At 41.5% G+C, this 17,122-nt stretch overlaps 1 protein-coding gene across 1 annotated transcript in view; it reads right to left on the bottom strand.

The window, feature by feature from the left end:
* Window positions 1-17,122, bottom strand: part of scn1lab (sodium channel, voltage-gated, type I like, alpha b) — a 46,087-nt gene that overhangs the window by 16,618 nt on the left and 12,347 nt on the right. The window contains exons 3-17 of the mRNA XM_067583042.1: window positions 16,907-17,025; window positions 16,471-16,560; window positions 14,645-14,773; window positions 13,621-13,712; window positions 11,185-11,472; window positions 10,253-10,316; window positions 8,536-8,677; window positions 7,987-8,193; window positions 6,168-6,446; window positions 5,257-5,598; window positions 4,558-4,690; window positions 4,080-4,318; window positions 3,776-3,949; window positions 2,096-2,452; window positions 1,398-1,925 (exon numbers count right to left, since the gene is read on the bottom strand). Of these exons, the coding sequence (XP_067439143.1) occupies window positions 1,398-1,925; window positions 2,096-2,452; window positions 3,776-3,949; window positions 4,080-4,318; window positions 4,558-4,690; window positions 5,257-5,598; window positions 6,168-6,446; window positions 7,987-8,193; window positions 8,536-8,677; window positions 10,253-10,316; window positions 11,185-11,472; window positions 13,621-13,712; window positions 14,645-14,773; window positions 16,471-16,560; window positions 16,907-17,025 (3,183 nt within the window). The remainder of the gene's footprint in view (window positions 1-1,397; window positions 1,926-2,095; window positions 2,453-3,775; window positions 3,950-4,079; window positions 4,319-4,557; window positions 4,691-5,256; window positions 5,599-6,167; window positions 6,447-7,986; window positions 8,194-8,535; window positions 8,678-10,252; window positions 10,317-11,184; window positions 11,473-13,620; window positions 13,713-14,644; window positions 14,774-16,470; window positions 16,561-16,906; window positions 17,026-17,122) is intronic.

The following is a 17,122-nucleotide window of genomic DNA, read 5'->3' as shown; positions in this document are numbered from 1 at the left end:
TATGGTACAATAAAGTGGTCTTACAATTCTCCTCTCACTGAAAACCTTGTGAGCGTCTGTGACACAGCTGCAATAACAAACGGGGGGTTAAACAAAGTAAGTCATACACACACCAAAAGCCAGCATACAACCTCAAGTCTGCTCTCACTGGTCAACCACAAGGCACGGTGGGCAAATAAATTAGCCACAGAGAACAGAAACTACAATTACGATTTCACTGAAAGCATATTCCTCAGTAGATGCAATGCAATAGGGTGGCTTTTTAACTGGCAATGACATTTGACACTCATACAACAGATATATAAACACCACACACTACACGAAGTATCTCTAATTTATCAGGCTCTATGACATACAGAGTGAAAGATATCTAAATATCTTTTAACTAGAGGACCATTTAGAGAAATGATGTTGAAAGTATTAAAAAAATCTCTAACCCTGGTTACAGGGTGTAAGGATCAGCAGTGACATGAGAGAGCATTGCCTGATCCATATATGGAGCATGTGGTGCCATGGCTAGAAATAGTCTCTTGGGTTGTTTTGAATCACAGGGAATTGGCACCACACCCACAGTGACAGGTCGACATCACCAGGGAGCTTAATGCTCTGTCAGCCTGGCAACACTGAACAGCAAACCTGACATTTGCTCTGTAAGAACAGGCACTGAATTACAAAAAAGAAATCTGCTAGTAAGATTTCTATGCGTGTGTGCAGTTAGTATTTTAATTTTGTTGATATGGTAGAAAATTAGATTTTGACCGGGATGCTTCTGATGTACACTGATAATGTATTGTTATTCAGCAGCATATGGAGTTTAAAAACTGTTTGCTGCTTCGTTAACTCCATTTTAGCACAGGGCATGCACACATATGCGCTTTGCTTCCCCCGAAGCGTGGAGCAATGAATTCAGCAGCATCTTCAACAGGTTGTGTATCATAGTGAAGTGCATTTGCTGGCCTGCATGTTAGGTCAACCATGTAACACTGTACACAAACACTGACACTGACACTTACTGTCTAATGAGTACATCTAGAAAGTGAATGTGCTACATAAGTCAAAGGCATGTTTGAGTCATTATTTGTCATGGCTCTTTCTTGCTTTTTCTCCTAAGGGCTTTAGAACTGAATAAAAACTCCAGAAGATTCCCTCAGTAGCACAGCATGACGCGTGTACAAATGAGTCAGCAGGTATGTTATTTTCAAACTGCTTGACTGTCGGAAATTTGTCTGAAAAGGCCATCTCTATGCAAATGTTGACATATTCATACATTGACTGGCTTGCGTTGAGTATTAATTATTACATGTATAAAGGAGCTAATAAAATACAAAAGCTGTGTGACTCGAGATTCCCTAAAAATTGACAAGACACGTCAGTCTGATCAACGTCATTCATCTTACCTCTTTGCTGCCCTCCACATCTGACGAGTCGCTGCTGAAATCTTCTGTGTTAAGATTCTCAAAGTCCGACTCGCCCACAGCGATGGGCACCGTGACTGTCAGGCTGGGGTTATGAATAAACGACATGTAGTCACATTCCTCCACAGGGTACTTCCCTGTACTGTCCCCACCAACCCCGACCCCAACCACCAGCCCTCCTCCTGGCCGTCCATTTCCCTCTGTCATATACACCCCGCTGGGGTCTTTGGTGATCTCCACTGAAGTGTGGTTGGAGATACAGTTGCCTTTGCCATTGCTGTGCAGTTCATCCAGGGGTTTGCTCTCTTTGGCCAGATCAGAGCCCGCACTGCCCCCACCAAAGCAGAGGCTTTGGAGGAACTGCCGCACTGTGGCTTTGACAAAGGCGATGCCCCGCTGGATCCTGCCAACAGCAATTTGCAGGTTGTTCATCTCACTGTCGTCGTCAGTTGCTGCCAGGTTGTCAGCGCTGAATGAGCTCAGGAGGAGAGCCAGGAACAGGTTTAGAACCTGGGAAGAAAGAACATTAGGCAGGGCAAGTGAATTCACTTGACTATATAACTTATAAACAGAGTGACTATACCTTCAGGACTTCAATCTATAACAAACACAACCAAAAAAATGTTCAAAAACAAATCATCCTGGTTATAGAAAGGAAATAAAGAGGAAGAACCCCATACCACCAGGTTTCCAATGACCATGACCATCATGAAGACGATCAGGCACATCGACTGTCCTGCCACCTCCATGCAGTCCCACATGGTCTCGATCCACTCTCCACACAGCACCCGGAAAACGATCAGGAAGGAGTGGAAGAAATCGTGCATGTGCCAACGGGGTAGCTTGCAATCTTCAGAAATCTTACACACACACTCCTTGTAGCTCTTGCCGAATAGCTGCATGCCCACCACAGCGAAGATGAAGACGATGATGGCAAGCACCAGAGTCAAGTTCCCCAAAGCTCCCACTGAGTTACCGATGATCTTGATCAGCATGTTCAGAGTGGGCCATGACTTGGCCAGTTTGAAGACCCTCAGCTGTCAGAAAATTAAAAGCACTGTGTGATATTCTGGATCTAGATGATTATTCAATTTATCAATTAAAAAACACTATATTAGGTTGTACTCTGTTTGTTTAATGTAAATGTAAACTTGATTTAAACATATTTCTTGTAAAATACATTTTAAACCAGTTTGTTCATAAAAATGTAAGTTAACTGAAAAATACCAACATCTAAATCATGATTTCTTAGCAGCCATTAAATAATAAATATGTATAACTGCTAAAAGGAAAAGAAAAAAAAACTTTAAAGTTACACTCATTACATAGTTAGGACTTTTTAAACGTGGGGTGGTGAAAATGAATTCCGGTTGCCTCAACACTGAAGGACACACTTACCTTTTAGTCATTTACAAAAATAGTTGGACATTTTGGAAAATACACTTATTCTCTTTCTTGATTGATACCACTCATATGTATGTAAATACGTAGCTAGAACCAGGAGACAGCTAGAATAGCTTAGTATAAACACTGGAAACAGGAAGAAAAGACCAGCCTGGCTCTGTCCAAAAGATTAAACAGTCTGCCAAGCAGTACCTCTAAAACTCACATATTAACACGCTATATCTCGTTTACTGGCTGATCCCAGGAAGTCATGACACACAGAGAGAAATTGCTCCAGCGTGTAACCACAACTTGTTCTTTTTATGTTTCAGTTTGTGTGCAGATTAAACAAACAAGTGACAGTGTGTTAATTCGTGAGCTTAAGAGGGCTCCCTTAAAATATGTTTAGAGCCTTTAAGAGAGCCAGGTTTGCTATGCTATGCTTATGCTAAGCTAATCTAATTACCTGCTGGTTCTAGCTACATACTTAACATACAGTATCTTAAACAGAAAGATATGAGGAGTGATATCAATGTTCTCATCTAATTCTCATATTTCCCAAAATGTCAAACTATTACTTTAAGAGAAGACTCACATTTTCAGTTACAGGGGCTCAAAAGTATGACTGAGCTTTTTGTTTATCAGTCTGTGTGGGTAGGCTAGATATTCAGTCTCAGTGGATGAAAATGGTGCCTCAAGGAGTCTGCACAGCATCAGTCACTGAACACTAATCAGGTGAACAGAAAAAAACATACTATGCCCCAAAGGCCACATCAACTCTCCGTGGAGCCTTTTGTGTACTTCACAAGAGCTCTCATTACATCATTGCCTCATTAATAGCATGCATGTTATTGACAAAGCCATGGTGGCCTGACCCTAGAAGCACAGGTACACCTTAACTTTTCTCATCTGAAGAGCAGACAGATCTTATAATGCGTATATTTCCTAATAAGATATTACTTTGGCAGAGCTCTTACCAATCTGAAGGACCTGAGCACAGACAGGCCTTCTACGTTGGCCAAACCAAGCTCCATCAGACTCAGACTAACAATGATCCCATCAAAAATGTTCCATCCCTCCTGGAAGTAGTAGTAGGGATCTAGGGCGATGATCTTGAAGCACATCTCTGCTGTGAAGATACCTGTGAACACCTAATGACAAAGAAAACTTTTTTATGCCTGATACTACATCATAGAAGATATTTGACATGTTTTTATTATTTTCTTTAATCTGAATTTGTTCAATCAGAGTTTGCAGTGAGACATATCTCTCTCTACTTGCCAGGTTTCCAACTGAGAGGACGTTGTCAAATTCCTCCGTCATGGGGTAATGCTCCATGGCCATGAAAAGGGTGTTGAGGACAATGCAAATTGTGATAGCCAGATCCACAAATGGATCCATGACCACCATGCTGACGAACTCCTTGATTTTCAACCACGCGGGACAACAATCCCAGATCAGAGCAGTGTTGGCAAATCTATACCAGCAGGGGGGGCACTTCTGTCTAGACTCTTCAAGCTCTGAAAAAGAGAAATAAGCACATTTCATTATAACAGAATGCAGTTAAATGTATTTCTGTAAGATTATACCTTCATACTGTCATCGTAGTTCTTTCCAGATCTAAAAATATACATGGTATGACTTTCAAGTAATTCAAAATAGTTTACAGATAAATATTTAAAAGAACTAAATTTTCTGTACGAATGTAAATGTTACAGAATGGTTGATCTCAGTGGTAAAAATATGGTCTGATTCTGACCTTCCATGGTGTTGGTGAGGATACTGGCCACACTCATGGCTCTTTGCCTGCCTCCTGGTTCGTCTAAATAATCCATGGATGGGTGGTGAAAACCTGTGCGCCGTTTCTTCAGCTCCGTATCTGTAGTTGTACCCTGGAAAAAAAAAATACATACAAAAAATACATGTTGAGCTCATATGAATAAACACTGGAAATATTTGATCATTTTTGAATTCATGAAGAACATTTTAGCTCAGTCTACTGTCTCCTTGTTCAGTGTGTGATTATTTTTATTAGCTTGCATGTAAAGGATAAGTCTGGTGATATTCTATATTTCTGTATTCCATGAAAATACCAAAACCAACAAAGAATTGATACAAAGTATTGTCTTAGTATCCACAACCTGATATATCTTATCCCTTTAATCAGTTTGTGTTGTTTGTGTTTCACTTGATAAATCGCTAGTTACTAATATGAGTGGTAATTATTTAAACACACAGACTTCATATTGTATGGAAGCATGCACTAAGGCAAGGATTGACTGCACCTGGGAAAAATGGAAATTTTCTGCTAACCATTTAATAATGGACTTACTCCAAATAATTAATTAATTATTCATGTATTAACACATCAGAACAAAGAAGTGGGAATAAAATAAACTTCAAGGGGAAAAACTTGAGGAGGTCAGTGGTAAAATAATACATGAAACAGTTAAGTCACCTCAGGCAGCAGTAGACCTACAGGGGAGGTTGTTACAGAAGTTCCACCAACCAGCGACACCACACCATTGCAGTCTACGGCACAGTGCATCTTGCCGTTGGCGGGCAGCATGATACGTGGAGCCCCTAGACTGGTCTGGCTGACGGCGCTGCTGCGGCGCTCGAGGCGACGCGGCAAGAACAGGGAGCCCCGACGGCTGTCGCTCTCCTCGAAAGTACTGTGCTCATCGTCCGCAAAGTCGTTTTCGGAGCCCATGTCACGTGCCCGGCCACGGAAGCTGAACAGGCTGGCACGGCTGTTCCTCCGTGGCGAGAATAGAGATCCACGTATGCTGAGGAGAGACTGATAGAGAGAGAAAGAGAAAGGGAAAATGGGGTTAGAGGGTGGAGGGAGGTAGAGCCCTGGAGAACTTGGGGAAGACTGGGAGGATAGAGGAGACACCAAAATGCCACATTTGGTGTTTGGTGGTCATGAGAAATGAGGGAAGGAAAGGTAGTTAGATGGGACAGGAAGGAATGAGACAGAAACAGAGGGAAGAATGGGGTAATGGAAAAAATGGGATGGGGGACGAAAATGCCACCAAAAAGACACGATTGTCAATTATGTAATGTCTACACGAGGGCTCAACTGATTGGTTGGTGTTCAAAAACGAGTTCAGTCACCAATAGGGACTTTGCACTAATATTTAACATCTTTAATAATTTAATCATTTGATACCAACAAATGTTCACATTATTGTTATTGTGAAACTGGCTTGATTTTTTTTTTTTTACTGTTTAGGAATAAGGGATAATTTGACATTTTGGGAAATACAATCAGTTGCTAACCTACAGACTGGAAGCAGGGGGAAACAGCTAGTGTGGCTCTAAAAGACAGGTATCAGGTAACTTTATTTTTCAGGTAGCAGTTACCTGGTTGGGTGAGGAGCATCTCTTCTCATAAGAGAGTCTGTTGGCATCAATGGAGAAGCGGAAGCTGGATCTCTTGATGCTGCCCTCGGACTCAGACTTGCGGAACTTGTCGCGGACCCCCCTCTCCTCCTCTTCCTCCCTCTGCTTCCTCTTCTTCCGCCTGTTGCGTCGCTCCTTGGCACTTTTCGAGCTGAGCTTAGACGTCCCTGAGGAGGACTCAGAGGTGGGGCCCCTTCTCCCACTGTACTCTCCGCTCTCCGTGGCTGCTGCCGCGGCAACCTGCCAGCCAATCAGAGCACAAACACAGTTGTCATGGCGACCCGGTGCCTGTCTCAAAGGCTCTCGCCGACTGGAGCGGAGGAGAGAGCCTGGCAGCTGAGAGCAGCAGCATGTAGAGCCAAATAAGCCTCAGACACCTTCTAAAAATGGACGCCTGAATGTTTTCATGCAAACCAAAACATTTCTGAATTCTTGCATTTATAATTCTACTTGAGTAAGAAAAAAGGTCATAGCCTTTTTGTTTTATACAAGATGTGGAGACATCAATTAAATCACTGCGTGGAAAAGACAACACCAGAGGCACAGAATCTCTTGCATCTTCCCTTAAGGAAGCCAATATGATTTCCTACCATGTGTAAACAGACACATTGTTTCATATTACAAATGTGTTGTGTGTTCTCATCATAAAATGCTTTAGGGAAGATAGGTTTAGAATATGAGTGGGTAAAATCTGGTACTTTAGACGCAAAATATTTTCCATACAGTTACAGATCCTGTATATCTAATAACTAAACATTCAAAGAAAATCATGATCATCTTCTATCACTTAATTTTGATTTTCATACATAACATTTACCTTACTTTTATGCTTAAAATATATATCTTTATTAAAAAGGAGAGAAATGCTCCAGTGCTGTTCCACAAAACATATACTCTACACTATAGAGGATTTAAGAGGGTAACCAAACACAAAATCATCAATTGGTCTGTCATGGCAACTACAGCCCAATCAACATCAACAATCTGAATGTGCACAAGCCTGATAAGACAGGAAGAATAGCCACTGAGGGAGCAGAAGTGGGGATGGAGGTCTGAAAGGAAACAGGCAGCAACACAGAGGACAAAGTATCTTCACTTTCCATTAATGAGGATGAGATGACTAACAATGTTGTGGTATCGTTCATTATGATACACAAAAAGCCTTGAATTGTCTTTCTGATGTGTAAATCTATTTCTTATTATACCAATTTTCCCACATCTGCCTTCACATCAGTCAGTCTAAATTTCCTAAATTTAACAGGACAGATATAGACTGTCTGGCTTTGTCGCCACAAGCTTCAAAATAACTGTTTGACAGCCAGAAACACGAGTTATGGCTCTCCCTTCCAAATCAAAAGTCAAAGTTACAGTAAGTATCATTTTCCATTATCCAGCATTTCATTTGCACTCCATCTCCATCTGCTAATTTTTCTCTCTGTAGGTTGATCAAGGACTCCTGACCCCTGAGGGAAAGCAGAGGGTTGTCAGTCATCCAGGACAGCGAATCCCTCAGTCGCCCTGGGCAACACTGCTTTTGGCAGCTGGCTCAAGACTCTAAGCCGAAGAATCAACAGAGTCTCCCCAGTTACACACAAAGAGAATCTCCAAGCTACTCCTCTATGTTACGAAGTAAACACTATTTTACGTCCTCAACAAAAAAAATGACAACAATGGATCCTAACCATAACAGTTTAACACACAAATCACTTTCAAATTAGATCTTTGTATCTCAATTCTAACATGAATCTAGACAGACAAAAATGAAAGATGAATGTCCTGCCTGTGCCTCCTCCTGCTGTCTCTTCAGCTGCTCCAGCATGGCCTGGAACTCCTCTTCCTTCTGCTGAGCCTCCTCAATAGTAGCCTGGTTCTGCTCGTCATAAGCCATGGCCACCACGGCCAAGATCAGGTTGACCAGGTAGAAGGAGCCCAGGAAGATCACCAGCACGAAGAAGATCATGTAGGGTTTTCCCGCCGCACGCAGCGTCTGATGGGTCCAGGACAGACCGAAGAGGAGAAGAAACATGGGTTTTTATTGGAAATATATTACAAAATCAACCAATTTTTATCTTTCTTTTCTTTTCTGCAACAACAGAAGACATAGTGTTCATTTGGGGTCATCTTGTTGTTTGGTGACTTTGCAAATGTCAAGTTGACTGCTGCAGTAAAAAAACAACAACATACAACTGGCTTTTGTTATGAGATGTAAAGCTTTCATTTCATGGTTTTATTGAATACTGAAATAGAGCATATCTCATATTTTGAGACATGACTCATTGTCACCAACCTTTCAAGATGGATACTGTGTACAATAGAAATGTCTGCCAACCTGCTGGTAGAGGTTTTCCCAATAGTCCTGGGTCATTAGTCGGAACAGAGAGAGGAACGCCCAGCTGAAGGTGTCAAAGCTGGTGTAGCCGAAGTCCGGATTACGACCCCCTTTGATACATAAATAGCCCTCTGGACAAAGCCTGTCAGGACACAAATCAGATCACAATATGAACTGTTTTTAGTGTGCAGACATGACATGAGTGCTATCAATCTTCTCATGTAATTCTCAGCAAGAAAGCAAATATGTGTATTTCCAGAAATGTCAAACTATTTCTTTAATTTAGGCATTATGTCAGACATACACTTTTTACACTGAACAGATAATGGCATTTTATGGCCTTGCTGGTTTAAGAATATAGTAAACTTCAAGATCAAACAGCAGAATCCTGAAAGAAACACAGTCTTAATGTAGAGGAGTTCTAGCATCAGAGGCTTCTAACAGTCTTGATCATTGTCTCACTTGTCTTATGGTAAGTATACTAACATATCACAAATAATTTGATGATATTCATGTATGAATCTGTTACATGGAGTGATTTCAATAAGTGTACAGGTTTGGTCTCTACTGTGTGTGATCGATATAGTGGTATACAGTATACTTTAATGATTAGGACTGTACCATGTGTATTTGATAATATCATTCAAGTTCAGCTTTATGAACCAGTATTAATTTTATTAATTTCAGCTTTGATACCAGGAGGTCAGAGATATTTAAAACATGTATGAGGAGCACAGAGGCACTGATGCAGTTTCAAGCTTCTGTTTGACTTCAGCACCATCGTCAGGAGCAGGTGGAGGCTAATTGATGCCAGGTGTGCCAGTCAATCGCTCAGTTGCATCAATTAGGTTGATGATGTCACAGGCCTACACTGCTGTTAGGACTGAACATCAACACGTCAACACCCAATGCTCTAAATGTCATGTCAACAACAAGATTTATATCTGTTGATGGCAAATGGCTTTTTATGAAGTAGGGTGTGTAGCACTCATCAAACTTCCTGATGAATTGGACAGCTGAATTGGGTTGCACCAGTTATTCAAAATAGTAACTACAACTATGAGTGATTTAATAAATGGGGTTGCACCATTAAAACATAAGAAATGTCTTAGCTAATAAAAACTTCAGTGTCGCCATCCAATCAAAAGCATGCAAACAGGAAATTACAACAGCATCACAATGTGTAACATAACTTCCAAAAATAACAGTTTAAGTGGGCCAAACAATATATTAAACTGTCAGTCCTTTGTAAATGTAGGTATAACTTTGCTTTATTTTTATTATTATTGTTATTTATTTACTACAACTTTGATAAGTGCCTTAAATTATCTTTAGGGGATAGATTCACATTTAACTCAGACTGTTGAAGCCTCATATTAACTTCAGATAAACTTTGACTAAACATCAAACCAGTATGAACAGGAGGAGTGAGTACAAGCAAAAATTGTCGCAATGTAGATGAGTATATGAATATTGTTTTTAAGGCAAACTTGAAAAAATGTGAACCTGTCTTTTAATCAACAGATTCTCTCAGAAGCAAATAGGAAGAAGTTTCCAACGTTTGCCAAAACACATTAAATGAAGTGCACCCATGGTTAACCAGCAGTTTAGACGCCTGTGATGCTTCAGCGCGGTGGTGAGTGTCGACACTAATTGTGTATGCTCAGCTTTGTGGTGCATCTAATTGGCCATATAAATAAAACATGTCAAGTCTTACCCAGCGCCACTGCCATTCCCACAGAGCAGAGCATCCCTACGGCCAGGGAGGTAATAGTAATTATCTAGAAGAGAGGGAAAAACAGAAGGACGGTCAGTCAAACCCACATCACAGAAGTGAAACAGTGGATATGAAGAAACAGAAAAGATTGATGGGGGAACAGAAGGACAATAAGCACCCCGTGGGCTTCTCTTCAATTTTTGTGTGTGGTTGTACAGTACGGTGGCTGGTTGGACAGAGAAAAGTAGTGATTTGTTTTTTGTTTTAACACCCAACCACATTAGTCATCCCTTTTCACATTTATAGTCTGGTGTGCTTTGCAACTTTAGAAGCAGTCATGTCTGTCCTCACTCACCACTTAACTGTCACAAAATCACAATCACATCACATAGTCATTGCCGCAATTAAGATGCCAGGCTTTATAACATCTATGCAATTGTAATCAGCTCTGTCTCACTTCTTCTTCTCTTTCTCGCTCACTCTGGCATCACTTTGTCATGTAGCTGGTGCACGTCTTCTCGATATCCTGCTGGCGGTCAGTGACTCACCCTCCTCTAGCACTTTAGGCTGCTCATGCCACACAGATGGGCTATGGGAGAATGATGAAGGGTAGCGAGGGGGTGAAAGTAGAGGGTTTTATTGTTGTGGCGATTATCCGCCACATTTGTCGTATTCTCCCACCAGCCCTTGTTAGAGAGCGTGCCCCCTGCTCCCAGCCATTGCTGTCACTCTCTATCACGGCAGCAGGCCAGTGTGCCTGACCCCTCCCCCCCACCACCAACATCACTACCACCACCCTGACCCATCTCTGCATATGAAGTAGCCAGTATGTGACTCAGGCCGTCTGGGCCCGACGCATACTTGACCCCGGTTAACCCCTGTGTGCCTCGCAGACATGTAACAGCACTTTCGCGCCACTTCTCTTGGCTTACTCTCATCGCTGATGTACTCCGTCCAGTTGAAGTAGTTCTCCGTGGTGTTCTGCGCAAACGTGAGATTGACGTCCAGCAGGCTGTTGTTCAAAAGCATCGTGTCATCGGCAGTGATGTTGCTGCTGTTGGTGCTGTTACTCGGCATACGTATGCACTTCTGCCTCAGGTTGCCCATGAAGAGCTGCAGGCCGATGAGGGCGAACACGCTGAGGCAGAACACGGTGAGGATCATCACGTCCGACAGCTTTTTCACCGATTGGATCAGTGCGCCAACGATGGTCTTCAAGCCTAAACGGGAGATGGGGCGAGGGGGGTGGGAGCGGGACATTGCAGAATGATTACTGCCTGCTAATTACAGCCACAAGCTTGTATAGAGGAGAAGCTGCTAATAAGAGCTTACAGTAGTGAGCAGCCAAGGGGATCTGCAGTGGAAGTTCCTGTATGAACCGTTTGCTGTCATACAGGAACCAGACTCACAATGATGGATAAACCACTCGAGAAAGTTTGGTTTCCCATTCCCATTATAATGCTTTGTATTGGTCTCTGGGGTAATTATCATTAATAAATTATGTGTTTGTTTTTTTTTATATATTTCTACGGAACCTACAAGGAATAACAATCTGTAGTACAGTATAATATTCTGTAAATCTGTGCTGTTGTCTTCTGGTTACAATGCCTCTTAAAAGGTTAAATTGAGCTCTTTTTTTAGCGCAACTGCAAAGCACTAGGTCATGTGCACAAGGTCAATGAGGAAATATCCAAGCACACATGCTGTTTTTATCCATATAAGCATGGCGCACTACGCGCAAGAGGGTTGAGTGAAGTGGAATATAAATTGGAGGGTGATTGTGGTGATTGATTGTTGTCCTCTCACCCAGTCACAATACTGGTCTCATACTGTTCTCATCCAGCTGTTAATGGAGCATAGGGGAAATGGGTCGCCAAATACAGCCATCAAGTCCACAAGTCAGAAAATAATGTGGTTGTCGGCAGGCGACATTACAATTGTGTCAATGCTGATTGGTCTTTTGTGTTATTTAAGTTTTTTGGTGTGTAATATTGTCATGGTTTTGAAACTGCTGCAGATTTTTGTATTAGTTTGTAAGTATTAGTTTGTGCTTGTTGATGGAACTTATTAAAAGAATACTCCAACATTTTGTGAAATACAGTACGCTTATTTGCTTTCTTGCCAAGAGTTAGATGAGAAGATATAACTTTCATGTCTATATGCTAAATATGAAACTAGAGCCAGTGGGTGATTAGCTTAGCTTTAAGTATAGAGTACTGTACTTTAGCACTAAAGATAGGGCAACTAGCCTAGTTCTGTCCAAAATTTGAAGGAAAATAAAAGCATACCACCAGTTTGGTTTAAAGAAACACAATACAATGTGTTAATTAGTGAGCTTTAGAGGTGTTGGTACCTTTGAACAGAGCCAGGCTGCTTCCAGTTTGAAGCAGTAGCTGATCACCTACTGGCTATCAAGCGTACAGACTATTGATCTTCTTATCAAACTCTTGACAAGAACACAAATAAACATATTTCCCCTAAATGTCTAACTAGTCCTTTACTAGAGTCATGTTGCAAGAAAACAGACCTGGTCTATCCTCAACATTTAAGACCCAGTTGTCACCAAAACATCACTCTCAGTTATGTTACACCTCTCTTCCCACCTTTGCACCATGCACACTGTGCTCTACACATTAATACCGATGTGACGGGCAAAATACATTTCAAGTTCTGGAAAATACCAACATGTGCTAACATTGCTTGTACAAGGCTTTGCTTTGCCACAAAAACAGAGCCCAACATGTTTACACTGGGTCCACGTGTAGTTTGTGACAGCTAGAATAAGTAATATATGTGGTGGATTTCAATGATCCTCTTTATACACAAAGCCAATGACAGTCTTCCTGAGATGGTTTACATATGACCTTTTTGTTAGTTTGTGTCATGAAGAATGTTGCTTAGAATGCCATTACCCAACCACCACTCACCATATCACAATTTCTCCAAAAAATACACAACATTGAACAAGACATGCACAGGAAAACAAGGTAAGGAGGAACCCTACACACACAAGTGCTTGCCACCAGAAAATCGGCTTTTGCAATGTCTCATGCAAAAAGGAAAAACAAATAGTGCACAAAGTCTACTTGTAAGGCTCCCAAGGCAAGAATAAATTTCAACCAAAAAGAATTCTGCCTTAAAGGATGTGTCTAAAAGCTAAGAATCCTGTCAATCTCTGCAGATTGGAGCCAGATTCCAGCTTTTATTGGCCTTTGGACGAAGGCAGCATGAGGGACGGCGACGGGCGTCGTCAGGCTTAGCTACAGTGAGATGAGCTGAGAGAGGGCGGGGGTGTGCTTGGATGTTAGCGAAACGCCAGTTAGCCGTTAGCATTTCATTAACCCTATGGGCCTTGATGGCTCTCTCACCTGGGATGACTGATATAGTTTTCAGGGCTCGCAGAACCCTGAAGGTTCGCAGTGCTGAGACATTGCCCAGGTCCACAAACTCTGTGACATATCTGTAAGGGAAGGGAGGGGAGGGGGAGGAGGGAGGGAAGGAGGGAGGTAGGGGTGGGAGTTGGGTAGATGGGACATTTTGGGGAAAGGTGTGGGACACACGCGCACACACACATACGCACGCACACATATCAGGCACCCATATCCCACACACATGGCGTGACAAGACAAAAGGAGGGGCATGGGAAGGGGGGAGGAGGGGAGAGGAGGGAACGGCAAACGGTCACGCACAGAGGACAAATGGCAGGAGTGCTGGCAGCAGGCGCGGGCAGCCTTACCTGGGATTACTGAGATAGTTTTCAAAGCTCGCAATACTCTGAACGTGCGCAGAGCTGAAACATTGCCTAGGTTTACAAACTCTGTTATATACCTGCAGGATCAAATGAACAGTTACTACACAGCATCACACAGGAATATAAACCCATTAAACGTGCAAAAACACAGACATCTGAGTAATAAAACCACCTCTCGTAAAAGCATTATGATTTACAGGAATCTCTTAGACAAAACAAGATTACAGTCTTATTATATTATGTGACCCAGTGAGTAATCCTTCACATCAACAGACAGAACAAATACTACAAAAAACAACTATCACACACTGCGTAACCTAATGCTGAAGGCTTTCTTTTGTAGTTTCAGGACAAGTAGCTGAAGTCACTGAGGCGTGGGACAAATGTGGGCCAAGATACTCTATGCTTTGGGGGCTCACATCCATTATAACAGAGTACTGTTGACATTTCTGGCCATGCTCTCCAAAAGTACACCAATAAGTTTCAGATTACCATACCCCTCTTCATTCTCTCTCTCCTTCTTCTCACATTCATTGGGACTTAATATGCTGCTGGGCTTATTAGCATTAAAAGCATTCGGCCTCTGAATCTATGCCAGATCATGTTACGCTGATCCTAACTATGCTTGTCATAATACTTACGCCATGAGGATAACACTGAAATCCAGCCAGTTCCATGGGTCTCGGAGGAAAGTGAACTTCCCCACACAGAAGCCCCTGGCCAGGATCTTTATAAGGGACTCGAAGGTGTAAATCCCTGTGAATGTGTACCTGGTAAACAAGGAGAGGAAATGAGAGGAGACAGGAGGAAATGACACGCAGAATAATGACTTTGGTTCCATTACTCAGAGGTAAGGTGACAGACCCACTGTGTGCTGTGCAGTACAGGATTTTTACCTCACCTGTATCTCTGCATCCTCAAATCTCATATATCACATATCTCATATCTCAACCGTATTCTTAATGGGATTTTTGATTATTATGTTAGCTCTGACAATTGCTGCAGTGTGTACTGATCTTCTTTGGTAAACAGTGAATCTGTGGTTCGGTTTGCTTCACTGCACCCATTTTTATTGGGGGTGAGTATTCATGTGAAGCTAAAATTAAACTTAAGACAGCATAGTACTAGCCATATCTGCAGTATTTTGAACCTAAATAACCCGATCTCTTCTATGATTATTTACTGTTTCATAATATAATGTCAAAATTTGTTGCTTCCTGCAACTCCCACAACATCCCCCATGTCGCTAATCTGTAAATTGCTTGCAAACTGATCTAATTTTTCATTAGTTATTGCTATTACCCCTTTGAACCCTTGGCTTTTTTCTCTTTTTGCTTTTGGTTTTGCTTGAAATTCCATTAATTTGTGTGTCAGTGGTACTATACATTTTCTAGGACAGCTTTTATCGGAAAGAAAGTTGTTTTTTTACACTCAATTTAAAATTGATCAAAACACAAATATCTGTATATGATAGGATAGATGAGTGCATCAGTTTTCCAAGGAGATAAAAACAGTGATGAGGGGACATTCTGAGACACAGTAATGTCAAAAATGCTAATATTCATGGATTTGTCGCTCTTAAAGTGCTTTCAGACAACAAGCGGATGCCGCTCGGCTGTATTTTGACCCATACAGAGTGGTGTTTTGATACACTACAGGCTGCTGCTATCACCTAGTCTAATCTCATCATGCAGCTAAAAAGAGGACGTTGAAGCAAGTTCTGCTCACTAATATCATAAAGTAGCCCAGATTGGATAATCAAACTTTGATACTATCTCTCTTCATTGATGTGTGTGTTCTCTGCTGGTGAAGAGATGTTCAGGGAAGTCAGATACCAGTAAAAATCTTTGGGATAAACATGTCCTGAGTTTAGTAATTACAGTTTCCATATTGCTTTGGGGGATGCGGGCAGGAAGTATACACCTTGAGCCCCATTTTTTTCTACCTATATTTCTTTACATTTTGGCAAATTTGCACATTATAAAGGTGCTTGTTGTTTTATGATACTTTTATTGTATCATTGTTTGTATTTTATGCTGTTTTGTATGTATTTTCTTGTTGAGTTTTATGTATTGTAAAGGCCCATCAAGGGATTGGCATTGCTAACTAGCTGAGGCTATAAATGCTGTGGTATGCAGCAATAGTTCACACTGTATACTTGTCCCTATACATATGAACATTAAATAAATAAAATACTGAATTATCTACTAGGAGTTCCTGTTTGCACTGTAACCGTGGTGAGCTGAAGTATCTTCTTTTATATGATTTCAGCAGATTTGTAGATATTTATCTGTGATAAGACATCAGACACACAGAGAGTAGTGACTCTGAGAATGAGGGGTGCGATTTTTGACACAGTCAGGTTAAAAGAGTTAATCAACAAGTACTGTATGTCAGTGTATCCATAAATCAATAATTGCCGTGTCTACAGACAGAAAGAAGACAAAGTGGACAGCTGGGAACTTACTCTACATTCTTGGCCCATTCCGGGGGATTACTGAGGGTCATGAAAGCACAGTTGGTCAGGATGGTGAACATGATCAACATGCTGAACATCGTAGGAAAAAAGTCAAGGAACGCAATGGAACATTTGTGTTTTTCAGCATTTATCCCTCTACTCTAGTGAGCCGTGGAAAATTCTACCAAGATACAACCAAACATGACAGCAACACAGTCAGAACTAACATTCCCCCATCCATCACTGCAATGACAAATAGAAATAGAAATGTTTCTCTTCATCCATAATCATAAGTGTCTTCAGCTGCTCAGCTGCTGTAAAGCTTGATGTATGTTGAAGCCAATCACGACAGTCAGTCTTCATCAGCACATTCAAATCCTTCTTTTGTCTGATAAACCCTATAATCCAAATCAAGCTGTGTCCATAGCAAACTCTGAAAGGATATGAGTGTACTAAAACTCTAATAGCTACCCTCCTTAGAGGGTTGAAGGGGCTTAAGATGTACAAGGCAGGGGTGGCATTGAAACGGAAGATTGCCTTCCCGCGATTCAATACTATGAAGGTCTGAAAGAGAGACAGAACAGAATATTTAAAATCTGTGCAAGACAATGGAGTTGTACAATGTTCAGTTATATACAGCATGTAGATTCAGAACAATAAC

Source organism: Thunnus thynnus, chromosome 24, assembly GCF_963924715.1.
Source record: "Thunnus thynnus chromosome 24, fThuThy2.1, whole genome shotgun sequence".
Taxonomy (NCBI): Eukaryota; Metazoa; Chordata; class Actinopteri; order Scombriformes; family Scombridae; genus Thunnus; species Thunnus thynnus.
The sequence above is the reverse complement of the archived record's forward strand: the minus strand, read 5'-3'. Positions and strand labels throughout refer to the sequence as shown.